General features: G+C 36.9%; 1 protein-coding gene across 10 annotated transcripts in view; it reads right to left on the reverse strand.

Annotated features, from left to right (window-relative positions):
- Birc6 (baculoviral IAP repeat containing 6) overlaps nt 1-16,807 on the reverse strand; it is a 186,928-nt gene that overhangs the window by 45,224 nt on the left and 124,897 nt on the right. For all 10 annotated transcript variants that reach the window (XM_090337185.1, XM_090337184.1, XM_090337183.1 and 7 more), the window contains exons 58-63: nt 13,469-13,600; nt 11,223-11,390; nt 9,933-10,106; nt 9,031-9,227; nt 4,820-5,120; nt 1,202-1,419 (exon numbers count right to left, since the gene is read on the reverse strand). In XM_090337185.1, coding sequence (XP_090193311.1) covers nt 1,202-1,419; nt 4,820-5,120; nt 9,031-9,227; nt 9,933-10,106; nt 11,223-11,390; nt 13,469-13,600 — 1,190 coding nt within the window. The remainder of the gene's footprint in view (nt 1-1,201; nt 1,420-4,819; nt 5,121-9,030; nt 9,228-9,932; nt 10,107-11,222; nt 11,391-13,468; nt 13,601-16,807) is intronic.

Consider the following 16,807-nt stretch of genomic DNA (forward strand, 5'->3'; position numbering starts at 1 on the left):
TTGGCCTAATCAACTTATCAATTTCCTTCAAAACAAAATAGAATTCTATCAAACTTCTGGACTGATTTGAGAAGAAATTATATAATTGCATTGTTACATTTTCTAACTCATAGGTCCTTATACACGCTAGGCAGGCACTCTACCACTAAGCCACATTCCCAGCTTAAGCATTTTTAAATATCTTTTATTTGTCTGGTTTATGCATGGGTCTTTTCTGGGTTTTTTTCTTTTCTTTCTTTTTTTTTTTGCCAGTCATGGGCTTGACCTCAGGGCCTGAGCACTGTCCTTGGTCTTTCTCAAGGCTAGAGCCCTACCAGTTGAGCCTCCGCACCATTTCCCACTTTTTTCTATTTATGTGGTACCGAGGAATCGAACCTGAGTCTTCGTGCATGCTAGGCAAGCACTCTACCTCTAGGCCAAACTCCCGGTCCTGTTTCCTGTTTTCAGTGCTAGTTTTATATGGATTATTATACACCATACGTTATATTTTCATAAAGTACAACTAAGCCATTAATTACTTTCAGGATTTTCTATAAACTAAATGAAATTATCTGCAAATAACTAACCAGAGGTTACTTGGTTATTTGTTTAAGTCTTTTGTTACTGTCTTACTGCACTGGACAAAACCTACCAATCAACAAATAATATGATTATCTAAAATTGAAGAAGAAAAAAGTATCACTACATAAAATTCATTGTATCTAAGCAAAGAGAAAAGCTTAGTAAGGCATTAAGTCTTTTCGTTCAAGGAGATGGGTTAACCTGTGATTTTTCTGAATAATACAAACAACAATTAATTTATTCCTTATCTTTAAAATATTCTATTTTGGTTACAAAAAGGGAGCACTCAAGCTTCTCAATTACTGCAGAAAAAGCTTTATTCCACAGTTTATAAATTTACTTTGCATAACATAAAGAATTAAGATTAGCCAGGCAGGTGGCTCACCCCTGTAATCCTAGCTACTCAGGAGGCTGAGGATCAAGGTTCAAAGCCAGCCCAGCACATGAGTACCAGAGACTGTTGCCTCCAATTAACTTCAAGAAAACACAGGTGGGGTGGTAGCCTTGAGGTGAAGAGTTCAGGGACAGCACCCAGGCTGAGTTCAAGCCCCATGACCCACAAAAAAAAAAAAAAAAAAGAAAAAAGAAAGAAAGAAAGAGAGAGAGAGAGAGGGGGGGGGGGAAGAAAGATGAAACTTACCTCTGTTTGATTGAGAGTAGAGTTTGGAACTCTTGGGGCATGGTGGCTCAAAGCAGAGAGACAGACAAGAATGAGATGCAATGCTCCAATTTCCAATGCCATCCGCCTTAGAAGCACACCATCATCAGTTGTCAAAGGTGTAGCGCTAAATAAGCTACGAAGGACATGGAAAGGAAGGGTTGGAAGCACATTGGCTGATGGAGATTGTAGAATATGACCTAGATTGAAAAGAGAAAAAGAATCAAACTATTAGAAATAAATAAGTAAAAGCCACAAACATGGGGGTTTTGCTGCTGTTTTTGTTGGTAATAGTGTTTCTTTTTGCTTTTGGAGGGGGATTAAAAGAGCACGGAAAGGTAGGAAGACGGGTTGAAAAATGCTATATGCTATTCAGTATACAACATGTGGAAAATAAACATATAACTTGTGGAGGAATGGGAGTGGGAAAACTGGGGAAAGAAAAGGAGGGGGTGACATTCTTCAAAGAAAAAAAATGTGCTCGTTGCCTAACTTATGAAATGGCAACAAATCTTTGTACAACACCTTCATGATAAATGGGCTTTATCAAGGCTAGTGCTCTACCACTTGAGCCACAGCACCACTTCCAGCTTTTTTCTATGTATGTAGTACCAAAGAATTGAACCTCGGGTCTCCATGTATGCTAGGCAAGCGCTCTACCACTAGGCAAAACTTCCAGCCAATAGCAATAAAATTATACTGGGAAAAAATTAAAAACAAACAAAAAAAACTTACAGCCAGGTGCCAGTAATCTCAAGAGGCTGAGGAATGAGGATCATGGTTCCAAGCCAGCTTAAACAAGAAAGTCCTTGAGTTTCTTATCTCCAAATAACCACCAAGAGGAGGAAAAAGAGAAGGGGGAAAGCCAGAAGTGGAACTGTATAGTGCTAAACTTCAGCAGAAGGCTCAGGGACAGGGACCTGGCCCTGAGTTTAAGACACACACACAGGCATGGCTACAAATTAATAATCATATAAAATGATATAAAATTTATTATGGAGCTGGGAGCATGGCCTCTGGAAGAGTATTTGCCTAGCATGCACACACTCTAAAAAAACCAGAAGTGGTACTGTGGCTCAAGTGGCAGTGTGTTAGCCTTGAGCAAAAAGTATCCAAGGACAGTGCCCAAGCTCTAAGTTCAAGCCCCTGGACTCTGCCAAAAAAAAAAAAAAAAAAAAAAACATTGGGGCCGGGAGTTTGGCCTAGTGGTAGCTTGGCCTAGTGGTAGCGTGCTTGCCTAGCATGCCTGAAGACCCAGGTTTGATTCCTCGGTACCACATACATAGAAAAAAGCTGAAAATGGTGCAGAGGCTCAAGTGGTAGAGCTCTAGCCTTGAGAAAGTCCAAGGACAGTGCTCAGGCCCTGAGCTCAAGCCCAGGACTGGCAAAAAAAAAAAAAAAAAAAAAAAAAAAAAATTATGGAATTCACCAGCACAAACAGAATACAAGTATCTATAAATTTAACAAATAAGTGCCAGGAAGCAGGAAAGCTCTATAAGATATAAACTCCACACAACTGTATACACAAGGAAGTAACTCTGATCGGGATAACTTTAAGCAATGTCAATCAGTTCTTATCAGGATGACTTTAAGCAATGTTAATCCTTTCTCATTTATCCTATATGTGACTTGTTTACTATTTTGTATGAATGTAGCCTCTGGCAGTTCCCTAGTTTTAAGAAGAGTATTTAAGGTCGGAACTTAAAATAAACAGGACAGTCTTAGGGGGCAGTCTGGAGCTCACAGCCTTCTTGGACTGCTGACTTGGGCTGGAGTCCTCCCGAACTCCAAAAAAAAAAAAAAAAGATATAAACTCCAAAAGAAATTTGAATACCTTTGATAATTAATAACTAAAGATTATTAAAATTATAAAAGTCTAATCACTAAAAAAGAATTCAAAGTTTCTTACAAGATTAAGAAAAATAATTGTGTAACATGGAAGTAATTTTTACATATAAGACAATGAACAACTGAAACAATTTTTTTTTCTCCAGTATTTTTCTACTATGCTTTAGTCAGAAAGAAGTACTATGTGTAAGGAAGATAATGCTACCTGAATGGTAGGGGAAGCCTGTGCCTTTCAAGAAACACTCATTGAATACTCACTCAAAATAAGTCTGGAATAGCACAAAGGCGTTCTTTTTCCTTTTCCATATAGGAGCATGCTTATTGGTTTAATAGTTTTTAAAATACCATGATTCTTACCCATCTAGTTACTTAATGTATATCTTTAATACTTGAGGCCTTCCTTAAGAATGTTAAGACATGTAGTCCTATTAGGTTCAGTATAATTTGTGACATGGGGGTTTAACAGTGTAGTATTTCTAAATACTCTAAGATATAAAATTTACTAAAAATAATATGATAAAATAAAAAGTATTATTTTTAGTAAAGTTTATTTTTTTTCCGTTAGTCAGTTGTAGGGCTTGAACTCAGGACCTGCACACTGTCCTTGAGCTTTCTCAAGGTTAGCATTCTCTACCACTTGAGCCATAGCACCACTTCCAGCTTTTTCTGTGCATGTAGTACTGAGGATTTCAACCCAGCACTTTGTCCATGCAAGCACTTTAACACTAAGCCACACGCCTGGCCCACATGCAAAATTTCTAATAAGCCTTTATATGATTCCAACTTTTTTTTAAATTAAAAGATTTTTTTAACACTGATTTTTTGCATCAAGAATGGAATCTCTATATGCAATCACTGGTACATAAGTTTAAGAACAAAATTAAAATTAAGATGAGAGTTTGTATGCCATAGAAACATATCAATCTATACATCAAAGTCTATAGAATATGTGTCCCATAACATTTATAGCTCCAAGTTCATGTCAATGACCTTGAGTACCAAGTATTAAGTCACTGCTCTTGTGCTGTTCGGATCTAATATCCACAAATCAAGGAGACCATGCGACATTTGTTCCTTTGGTCCTGGCTTGTCTCACCCAACATGATTTGATCTAGTTTCATCCACTTCCCAGAGAATGCCATTGTTTAGTCTTGTCTGGTGGCTATGTAGAATTCCATTGTATATGATACCAACAAATGGCTATTGGACTGATTTCTATACACAAATTCTCATTGGCTAACGTCCCACTATGATATATTCTGAGCTTCCAAACACTGCTGGGACATCATTCTTTCTCTCTAAAATGCAAACCTAAATCTCATTTTCCAAGGCCCCACCAAAAACTGTTTTGTACTTTCAGTTTTTCACACATCACTTGGTAGAGCCAAGAAATAACCCCATATCTCTGAGCTTCCATAATACTATATATAAATGTATTCAGACTTTTAATAACTTGGTCCTAATTTTATGTACTTTTGCACTGGTATGATTGAAGGACATTAGTGTGTAAAGGGCAGATCTACCTAAATAATTCACTTCAGGTATGCATCCCTCACTCTGCAGTGTTTTGGTTTTCTGGTGGTAGTAGGGTTTGAGTTGGGACCCATGGTCCCAACTCAAAAACTTATTATGTTTAATACTTAAAAAGCTACCATTATCAACTAAAGAGCTAACAGAATTACAGTAAAAAAATGAGTAACTTCATCCATTCCATTGTGTTAATAAATGTAATTTCCAAGAGTAAACACTTACTTCCTTCTCCATCATCTGTTACTCCCAAAACCAACCGAAGAAGGCACTGCGCATGTTTCCTTTCTTTCAACAGTACTTCAGCATAACCCGGAAGACGAAGAAATAATCCAAAAGCAGCCAAAGAATGGGCAGGTATGGGAGACATCGTCTGTACTGCTGACTTGATAGGGGGAGGCTCAGCGGCAATCGTTTCTGGAGCTTCATAAACTAATTCCCCTGACTGTTCAATAGTCACCCATTCAAACTGATCACTATCCTTTGGCTTTTCCTGAGTAGTAGATGTAACTACTGGAGCACTAACCTATAGGAAGAGAGATACAATATGTTTGGGTATTTGTATGTTTCGATCTTTAGTTCAAATTTTAAAAAGCTGAGTTCAATCTCTAAAAACATAATATAAACATTTAAAGAATTTAAAAGCCATCAAAAACATCCATATGCTTATGACAATCAAGATTATGATAATAGCTCCAAGAATTTCTATATTAAAGCTGGTGAATTTAATAATGTATCATCATATATGTTCTTTATTACCTTCTCAGCAAAGTTTCCTTTACTTATTTTTCATTTAATTTTTGTGCCCATCATGGCTCTAACACGGGGCCTGGAGCTATTCTTCAGGTATAGTGTTCTACCTTTTGAGACACACATTCACTTCTGCTTTACTGGTGGTTAACTGGAGGTAAGAGCCTCGGGGACTTTTCAGCCTATCCTGGCTCTCAACAACCCTCAGCATACTGAAAAGCTAGAATTACAAGTTTGAGCCACCAATGTTCTTGTTTAGCTTGCCTGTGTGTGTGGGGGGCGGGGAGAGAGTGTTGGTCAGGAGGCTTAAGCTTGGGACTGGGTGCTATCCCTGAGCTCTTTTTATCGAGGCTAGTACTCTACCACTTTGGGTCACAGCACAACTTCCAATTTTCTGGTGGTAAACTAGAGATATGAGTCTCGTGGACTTTTTTTCCTGCCCTAGTTGGTTTTGAACCTTGATCCTCAGATCTTTGCCTCCTCAGTAGATAGAATCACAGGCAAGAGCCACCAGCACTCAACTTATTTTGCTTTATTTTCAAGTGAATACTTTTATAATTTTTTACATTTTTCATAATTTTAAAGTAACTTTTATAAATTTTAAGTTAACATTTTTTTCTAGTTCTTTGCTTAAGCCCTACAAAAAGGCTACAAAGGGTAACTCTTACAAGGTTACAAAGAGTAGCGTCATAATGCTACTTTTTTTTTTTTAACTTTAGTTGGTACTGACTATAAGGAAAAAACATTCCTTTCTTCCCTATCTACCTTGATGTATGAATTTTTTTCAGCCTTTAAATAAGTGGGTTTCTGCTACAGTTTAATATGTCCACATCATTATTGGAGCACTGATCTATTTTTTAACAAAACATTATATTCTAGGACCATCTTATATACTTTCTGTCCTCTAATCCAAGAATTTCTCCAAATAGAAATGTGTTGGTTTTTTTGAAGTGGAAAACTCGAGAGAAAGTCAGTTTCAATCCATGCATACAAATGTATATAGCTACACTCACATCCCAAACCTGTGCTTTCATCCCATCATTTAATCGTGGCTTCTGCTTAGATAGCTATGGGGACTCATGAGTAATATCTATAACCTTTATAAGGACTCCTAGTAAGTGAATTCTCTGATCTTTAATTTTTCTAAGTCATCAGCAAAAAATTTTCTAATTACACCATTGGTTTAACTCTCCAGAGCATTTGACCCTGAATTGCTAATTTTAGCCAATTTGTTAAATTTGAACAGGCCAAGAGTCCCAAACTACCAAGTGTTGGTTGAATACTGTTTCACATTTATTTGTATTTATCTTTGTCCTTTCACATATTACTTTAAGTATAAAGAAGAAAAAAAAGCCTTTAAAATTTTGCTTGGGAATCTATGCTAACTATTCAACTTTATAACTACTCTACATTTAGGACAGAAATAAAAAGTTTCTGCTAACCTGGTTCTCTTTCCTTCTAACTGTCTCTGATCAGTTGTTTTGGTTGTTAGTGTTTGTAGTTGTTTTTGTTACCTAGTGTTAGATTTTGGTTATTTTGTTACAATTCAATTATCTTGTGTTAGGCTAAGCACACACACTATTATGAACAGTGATAATCTAGTCCAGTCTATATTTCTCTTCTTTTTTTCTTTCTTTCTTTTTTTTTTTTTGCCAGTCCTGGAACTTGAACTCAGGGCCTGAGCACTGTCCCTGAGCTTTCTCAAGGCTAAAACTCTACCATTTGAGCCACAATGTCACTTGTGGAATTTTTCTATGTATGTGGTATCAAGGAATTGAACCTGGGTCTTTGTGCTTCCTAGGCAAACACTCAAACACTAGGCCAAATTCCCGGCCCCTAACATCTATATTTTTTATCAAGTCTGTTTAAGAGAATGTAAGTGGCCTTCACCGCCTCCTTCTCCTCCTCCTTCTTCGTCTTCCTTTTTTTTTTTTTTTGAGGGGGGGCAGCCCAGGTAGGTTGTGGGGCTTGAACTCTAGACCTGGGCACTGTCCCTGAGCTCTTCAGATCAAGGCTACTGCTCTACCACTTGAACCACAGTGCCACTTCTGATTTTCTAGTGGTTAATTTGAGATAAGAATCTCACAGAGGGCTGGGAGTTTGGCCTAGAGATAGAGTGCTTCCTAGCATGCACTAAGACCTGGGTTCAATTACTTGGTACCACATACATAGAAAAAAAAATGCCAGAAGTGGTGCTGTGGCTCAAGTGGTAAAGTGCTAGCCTTGAGAAAGCCCAAAGACAGTGCTCAGGCCCTGAGTTCAAGCCCAAGACTGGCCAAAAAAAAAAAAAAAAAAAAAAGAATCTCACACACTTTCATGACAGGGCTAGTTTCACATTGTGATCCTCAGATCACAGCCTCCTGAGTAGCTAGGATTATAGGTATAATCCACCAGCACCCAGTGTTCTTTAGAATAAACTCTCACTTCCTTCTGTGTCTAAACAGCAGAAGCATTCCCATGCATTATTCTTACCAATCATCTGTCTGAGGAAATCTAAAGTTTTGTAAATTCTCAACTCTAAAGTCGTTAAAACATTTCTAAGTATGTGAATAAAGCAGCAACCCATTTCCAAATACTAATCAATGAAGTATGCTAGAGTGAATTCTAAATAAAAAAATTTATTGAGCAATGATAATCTTAAAATTGTTAGAGCTTATTATCCAAGTACAGTAAGAAAAAAGTTTTACTCATTATCTTATCAATGACCTTAAGACATTGATACAGCTCCTCAAATGCAAACCGTCTTAAATTTAAATACTGGAATACCAATGAATATGTATTTTGAGTTGTGGACACTAAGAAGATATGCCTAAATATTAACCTGATCATCTGTGCTGAGCCTTTGCAAATATAATCAAGTTAACAAGAAGAAAAGTTGGTTTAAAAGACTCTTCATTCAATGACTGTTACCCATAAAATCAGTTAAGAATAATTCTATCTCATTTACAATTCTTAATATTCTGGCCTTCCCCTCATTAGGTAAAAAATAAAAAGACAAAGAAAGCATATAAGTCAATGGTACTAACATTAGTGAGCATGAATACAGGTTAAAAAATGTTTTATGCGGGCCGGGAGTTTGGCCTAGTGGTTAAAGTGCTTGCCTAGCATGCATGAAGACCCGGGTTCGATTCCTCGGTACCACATACATAGAAAAAAGCTGGAAGTGGTGCTGAGGCTCAAGTGGAAGAGCTCTAGTCTTGAGAAAGTCCAAGGCCAGTGCTCAGGCCCTGAGCTCAAGCCCAGGACTGGCAAAAAAAAAAAAAAAACTAACCTGAAAGTACTAGATAAGACAGGAATAGAAGTCAAACAAAAAGGAATATATGAGTGCACTATATACTATTTTACTCTACTTCCAGCAATAGCTACAATTAATATCATATCTACACAAAGCACAGAAACAAGAATGCTAATGTGACAGAAATAAAGCATAAACAAATGCTATAAGTGGAGGAAATTGGCAAACAAGGCTTATCTTCCCTATATCTTTAGCTAATTCTCACAATGCTCTGTACAACTGACCTTTGAGAAACTTAAATGGTGCTGACAAACTGCAATGGCAAACAAATAAAGAAAATATTTTTATTTGTTATGGCAAGTCCATTTCATAAAGATCAATGCCAGTTAAAAATCAAATAATAAAAGACTTCAGTATGAAAAGATATACAGCATAAGGAATCTTGTCTTACCTGTTGAATTACTTCTGGATACAGCATGGGCAGTCTTTCTGCAATAAGAGCCAGCCCACCCATTCCTGCAAAAACTTGTAATGGTGATGGAATGGGACAGGTTTCAAGTAGAGATTCATCCAATATCCCATCCATACACTCATCACTTGGAGTAAGAGCTTCATCTTCTGGGCAACTACCAAGTAAGTCTCCATGATCTACAGGAAGGGAGGGAGGGAGGGAAAACAGAAAGAGAGAGAGAGAAAAAGGGAGGGAGGGAGAGACGGGGGGGGGGGAGACAGGGGGAGGGAGGGAGAAAGGGAGAGAGGGAGAGACGGTGGGGGGGGAAGAAACATTTTTATAACCACTGGTATCAACTATTTCTCTAAACTCAACAAAGGAACACAAATATCAGCTGCTCGGATATGGCAGATTAAAGCTAAATACTATAATGACCTCTAAATTACTTCTGATACAACTTTCCATGGTTTTCAAATTTGAAACATGGTTGGTGCCCAGGGGCTCACACCTATAATCATAGCTGAAAACATAGGCTGAAACGCAGGGGCTCACAGTTCAAAGGCAGCCTGAGCAGAGGAGTTCACAATATTATATCTCTAAAATCATCAGAAAAACAAAAGGCCAGGCTGGAGAAATGGCTCAAGTAGTCAATGAGCAGGACTAAGGTGAGAAAGGGAAAAAAGCCTGGAGTTCAAACCCCAGTATGGGGGGGGGGGGGGAGCAGGAATCTTAGTAATATACTTACAGTATGACAACGATTTCTCACATTGAATTATACTATGTTGGATAATGCTTAACTGAATCACCAAGAATGGAATGAAACACAAACTGAAGTTATTAGCTATAGAAATTCCTGTATTTTAGATGACTCTATAACTTGTAAGGTAATATGACACACATACCTTTTTCAGGGTGTAGTCTTTTAAAAGAATCTGTTTTTGACAGGCTTGGGTCTGTGATAACTCTTGATCCCAACTTAACAGTCAGATCTATTGAACGGTAACCCTGAGGAAGTTTTCGGTCATAGAGGAGAGTTAAAAGCTGAGCAAGTGTCATTTCTGCTGGCAATGGCTGGCCTAAAAGTTAAATGACTAAGTTAATCCAAGAAGAGATAATTATTGTTTTGATTTACTCAGTTACATACTATTTTTATTAAAACACATGAAAGAGTTTGTTTCAGACACCAATTCAAACAATTTAAAACTAGTTACTGGAAAGTCTATAAAAATTAAATTTATTTCTGATATGTGAAAATAGTATCTACAGAAAATATTAAAGTAAAATATGATAGGAAGTCAGAAATGAAGGAACAGATGACTAAGCAATAAATCTAGGATTTGTAAATATTTTCATATTTTAATATGCACAGGCCTTATGGCCTGTTGTAACTGCATCCTCTAAGCCAAAGCATACAAATAATTGAGAACACATTAATGTATGGAGATAGTTGTATTCCAATAAAATCCTATATAAAAAGAGTACCCCACAGAAACAACTTATTTGATCTCTGCTAGAAATAGACAATGTAAAACTAAGAGAGGAAACCCATTCAGAGATACTTAGCAGTTTGATTAGAGAACAGCAAAGAAGTGGTGGGTAACAGGGTATTCTTCTACCAGTATTGGTTAAAATAATTAGCCTTTGGTAGGAAAATAGTATCATTTAATTATTATAATAGAATTCTGCTATATCAATGCTAAAATTACAGGTACAAAAATTGCCTCATGGGCCATGAGCATAGACTAGTGGTAGAGTGCCTGCCTAGCATGCATGAAGTCCTGGGTTGGATTCCTAGGTACCACATACACAGAAAAAGCTGTGTATGTGGTACCTAGGCTGTGGCTAGTAGTAGAGCACTAGTCTTGAGAAAGCCCAAGGGCAGTGCCAGGCCCTGGGTTTAAAACCCAGGACTAGCAAAAAGCCAGGAGTACCTTTCCTTTCTGCCTAATCATGTTCTTATTCTGATCACATTAACATTAAAAGTCAGGAAATATATAACTTGACAAGAGTTAAAAACAATTCATTTTTCCCTTACTGGTCTTGAAAAGAACTATATGATGAAAATCTTACTCATTTGCCTCATGAAAAGCACCTGGTACACATGAAAAGTATCGGATACTGGTGACTATACATATAATTTATACATCTGTACAATTAAAATTTCTTTCATGTTTATTCATTGTGAATATTACCTGACAAGAGTTTGTGAAACAGATGAAACACTGGTACAGTAATTATTTTGCTGGCAGTATCTGCACCTGAGGAAGTACTTCCTATTTTATCAGGAATTGTCCTCCCTCTCCTGGATGGTGGGCGACATGGTGTAGCAGACACAGCACGTTTAGACTGGGATTTCAGCCCTTAAAAAAAAAAAAATCAGAAAAGATATTTACCCAAAACCCTAATATCAAGTACGTTTCTAGACTATATTAGCACAGCAAACATTAATAGCTAACACTATAATAAACAAATGTTTCTTTAATCCAGTATCTAATTTCCCAATTCTCTTTAGTCATTATAATATACTATAAAAAATTTTTTTGGCTATGTACACATAACTTTTCCCAAATAAGTACAATTATTACTAGTTATTATAATCTAAGAGATATAGATGATTGTCTGTGTAGAATACATTTGGGGGGGGACAGTCCTGGGACTTGAATTCAGGGCTTGAGCACTGTCTTTGGGCTTTCTAGTTAAAGCTCTACTACTTGAGCCACAGAACCACTTCCAGCCTTTTCTGTATGTGTGGTACTGAGGAATTGAGCCTGGGACTTCATGTATGCTAGGCAAGCACTCTATCACTAGGCCAAACTCCGAGCCCCTAGAATACATTTTTTGTATAAATTTGTGTAAGCAATCTTGTAATGATTTTTCAGTAAGGTAGGGCATAGATATCAATATAGGAGTTGTCCTAATTAAGGAGTAATTTACTATTTGTGGTGGTATGGAGCTTTAACTCAGAACACTATCTCTGAAAAGCAAGCACCTGACATAAAGCAACCACCTGACATAAACTATTTTTGATTTTTGTTTTTCCTCAAATAGGGTTTCATACTTCATCTTGAGCCAGTCTTGGACTGTAGCCCTCTATCTTTGTTTCCTTAGCAATTGCACCACCACACCAAGCTTATTTTTGAAACAGGGACTTATTTTACGTTTTTTTCCCTGAATGGCCTCAAACCCCAATACTGTCATTACTACTGCATTAGATGGAATAACAAGAGTGCACCATCATGGCTGACTCTTCAGTTATACTTGCTGCTTTTTTTTCCCTTCTTGAAGTTAATATTAAAAACTTATTGTTCAGTTAAGTTTTGCATGTAAGTACTGGGGTTTGACAGGGCCTAAATACTGTCCCTTAGCTTTTCTGTTCAAGGTGTAACCCCTTGAGTCATAACTCTACTTCTAGATTTTGCTGGTTAACTAGAGACAAGAGTCTCACAGATGTTCTTATTCTGACTGACTTTGAACTGCGATCCCTACATCTCAGCCTTTGAGTAGCTAGGATTACAAGGCTTGAGCCACTAGCTTGAGGCTAGTTCAGATAACTTTGTTATGAACATAGTGTAAATAAAAACTTTATTCTTTTTGGCCAATCCTGGAGATTGAACTGAGGGCCTAGCCACTGTCCTTGACTACTTTCGGTTCAAGAGTAGTGCTCTGCCACTTGAGCCACAACAGCAATTCTGGCTTTTTCCATGTATGTGGTACCAAGTCCTGGGACTTGAACTCAAGGCCTGAACACTATCCTTGGGCCTTCCTCAAGGTTATCGCTCTACCACTTGAACCACAGCACCACTTCCAGCTTTTTCTATGTATGTGTTACCAAGGAATCGAACCTGGGGGCTTCGGGCATGCTAGGCAAGCACTCTACCAGTAGGCCAAACTTCAGGCCCCATGAAAACTTTTAAGAATTCTTTACATCATGGTTTTTGAACAAAGATACAAAATATAAAAAAACAAAATATATAACAAAAATACAAAAACTCAGGGTTGGGAGTTTGGTCTAATGGTAGATTCCTCAGTACCACATACATACATACATAGAAAAAAAAGATGGAAGTGGCACTGAGGCTCAAGTGGTAGAGTGCTAGCCTTGAGCAAAATAAATTCCAAGGACAATGCTCAGACTCTGAGCTCAAGCCCAGGACTGGCAAAAAAAAAAAAAAAAAAACACACAAAACTCCCAAATATTTAAGAAGACTTGTAAAGGTATCACCATTTATCAAGTTTAAATGAAAAGTACAAGTTACTCATATGGCTTAGCATCTGATAAAACTGAGTACCATCTGGGTATAAAACAATGACAGGTTTTAGGTGCAACAGCTTAAAGTCCATTATTAAAATCTTGTAAGTTAATCATTTGTATTAATACATTACAAGAAATTCCAATAATTATACACTATTAAATGAGGAAAAAAAAAAACTAGCATACCTGAGGCAACAACTACACTGTAATTATCCTGAAATCCATTTTCTGCCTTAACCTTTTCTTTCTCTTCATGGTTCTTCTTTTCTTTGTCATCTTTTTGTTCACTGATTAGTTTAGCTGTGATACTTGGAGTATCTGTAAGAAAAGAACTGTGTAAAATTACACTATTTTTCTAAATCGTTTAAAAAGAAAGCATTTGAAAAGGTTGTATAGCATATTATCTTCACCATTTGTTCATATGAAGGAATTTAGAAGAAATGTTGTAAGTTGAACCTGATGATCATGAAATACTAGTAACTATAAAAGGTACAAGTACTCATTTAAGCAATCACTAGGAAGTGTCTAGTAAGATCTCTCTAGAAGTAGTTACAATGAGTTCAGCATGTATGCACCTACATCTAATTATTATAACAGCATGAATATCAAGAAACAATTTGAGTTTCCAAAGGAGGAAAAGGCTTGAGTCAGATTCCTGATAAATGGTGAATGACATTCATGGAGTGCAAGCTCTAAAATATCCCAGTTAAAATTCTATTTATACTGCAAAGTGCAGTATTTAAAGGACAAATTGCTACTAGTAAAGATTTCTTAGTTTGTTAATTTTATTTAAAATAAAAGGCTAAATTTAGATAAAAACTAATATTTTGCTGCTCTTTTCAAAATGAACACTAAAGATTTTCACCATCTAATACTTCATTTCTTACACTGATATATAACATATTAGTAAATAAATTTTAAAGTATGCCAGAGTCCACAGATCACACCTGTAATCCAAGCTACTCAGGTGACTGAGATCTGAGGATAAAGCACCTACTTAGAAGGTGCAAGGCCCTGCCAGGCATAGTGGTTCACGCCTGTAATCCTAGCTACTCAGGAGGCTGAGATCTGAGAATCAAGGTTCAAAGCCAGTCCAGGAACTAAAGGAAAGAATGTGAGACTCTTATCTCCAATTAATCACTAGAAAATGGGAAGTGGGGCTGTGGTTCTAGGGGCAGCCTTGAGCTGAAAAGCACAGGGACAGTGCCCAGACCCAGAGTTCAAGCCCATGACCCATTTAAAAAAAAAAAAAAAAAAAAAGGAAGGAAGTGCAAGGCCCTGAATTCAAACTTGACTATCTCAAAAAAGAAAGGGGGCCAGGGTGCTGGTTGCTTACACCTATAATTAGCTACATGGGAAGTTGAGATATGAGGATTAAGAGTTAAAGCTATGAGATTCTTATCGCCAAATAATCACACACACAAAAATGCTAAAGTGGAGTTGTGGCTCATGTGGAAGAGCTTGAGAAAAATGCTCATGGCCTATATCCTGAGTTCAAGCCCAAGGCTAGGCCAAAAAATAAAAAATTATATAAAAACGAATATTGCTTTAAATTCTTAATTAGGAATTCTTTTACTATGTAGATATGACAGATTTTTACTTATCTAAAACAATACAATTATGATCCAAAATGATTTCCAGTTAAAAACATTGAAACCATCAAATAAGAAGCAACTCCTATTTATTGTTTTAAGTACCTGAAAATATGCCAGTGATTTTTTTTTTTTAAGTTTATTTTTCATTCTTGGCAATATGCTTGCTAAGGAAGGATGGGGTGAGGTAGAGAGGAAAGGAGAAAAGACAAAGAAGATAGGAAGAAAAAGAAGGAAAGGAGAAATGCAAAATTGTTGGCAAGTAGCAAAATACTAATATAAATCAGTGAAATGTTTAATTTTTTTTTGCCAGTCCTGGGCTTGAGCTCAGGGCCTGAGCACTGTCCTTGGACTTTCTCAAAGCTAGAGCATTACCACTTGAGCCTCAGGACCACTTCTGACTTTTTTTTTTCCTATGTATGTGGTACCAAGGAATTGAACCCAGGTCTTCGTGCATGCTAGGCAAGTACTCTACCACAAGGCCAAACTCCTGGTCCCTTAATTTTTAATTACATAATCTAATCTATAAATTTTATGTGCCAAAAGTTCTGCTCAAAAATGTATTTTCTCTTCAAACTTCCTGTTAGAAGCTATTAATTAGAATTCTATTTCTGGCCAAGGTGGAGATAAGTACCCAAATTAATTCTCTTGAAATGAACATTAATTAGGGAAATACATGAAGTATGCTGATAAATGGGCAGAGAAACCTGAGGCACGAGCTAAAATTGCTTATTTTATGTTTGAGACTTTTCCAGGCATCTAACATAACTCAGATATCACCCAACCCAAGGGCTGATGATTCACAACTAATATGCCAGGAAGGTAAAAAATAGTTGGTTATGGGTCTGGGAGTTTGGTCTAGTGGTAGAGTGCTTGCCTAGCATGTATGAAGACCCAGGTTCAATTCTTCGGTACCACATATATAGAAAAAAGCCAGAACTGGTGCTGTGGCTCAATTGGTAGAGTGCAAGCCTTGAGAAAGCCCAAGGAGAGTGCTCAGATCCTGAGCTCAAGGCCTAGCTAGGACTGGCAAAAAGCAAAAACAGAATAACAACAACAAAAAAGTTGGTTATAGTTTATAGGGTACATTTTTAGGGAGGGGTAATTTGCAGAGCTGGGGAGAGCTATAAAGAGCCTCATTGAAGACTTCAGTGAATACTGAAGCAGATACATTTCAGAAATTGATCTAATGCCAGAAAAAGTGCTATTCAAAAGGAATAAAGAAATAAATTCTTCGATCACAAATGGATAATAGCATACTCCATGTTCCCAATGTCCAGTGAAGTGCAAAGCAAGTATTCAAAAGGGCATAGCCTCAGGAGTAGGGTCAATAAAGCCTTTAGACCAACACTTTCAAATCTGTTACCCTATTTTATCTATTTTACCCAGTACTTTAGTTCATCAAAATAAAAATCCCATGTCTGTTAAACTAGATCACATAAGTTTGTTAAAAAAAAATTCCATCATCACAATACATTTTGTCATAGATGAAAACCTGTAATCCTAGCTAATCAGCAGACAGATCTGAGCATCATGGTTCAAAGCCAGCCCAGGCATAAAAGTCCATGTATCTCCAATTAGCCAGCAAAAAGCTGGAAGTAGAAGTGACAGAGCTCTAGCTTGAGCAGATGAACCAAGTAAGAGCATGAGGCCTTAAGTTCAAGCCCCAGTACCTGCATAAAACAAAAACAAAAAAATGCTAAAATTTACTTCAATAAGATATTGTAAGGATATAACAATATAATGCTTGTAAAATATTTGTAACACATATAAATGTGTTCAATACCAGATTGATTACTGCTAAACAGATTAATAAGAACTATAAACTGGTCTTATTATTTAGCACTAATCAAACTGATACTATATATAATAAACTGATACTGTATATGATATAATATCATACATATCACCATGAGGTAAATCATTATCAATT

The sequence above is a fragment of the Megascapheus bottae genome, chromosome 7 (genome assembly GCF_031878675.1).
Source record: "Megascapheus bottae isolate mThoBot1 chromosome 7, mThoBot2.hap1, whole genome shotgun sequence".
Classification (NCBI taxonomy): Eukaryota; Metazoa; Chordata; class Mammalia; order Rodentia; family Geomyidae; genus Megascapheus; species Megascapheus bottae.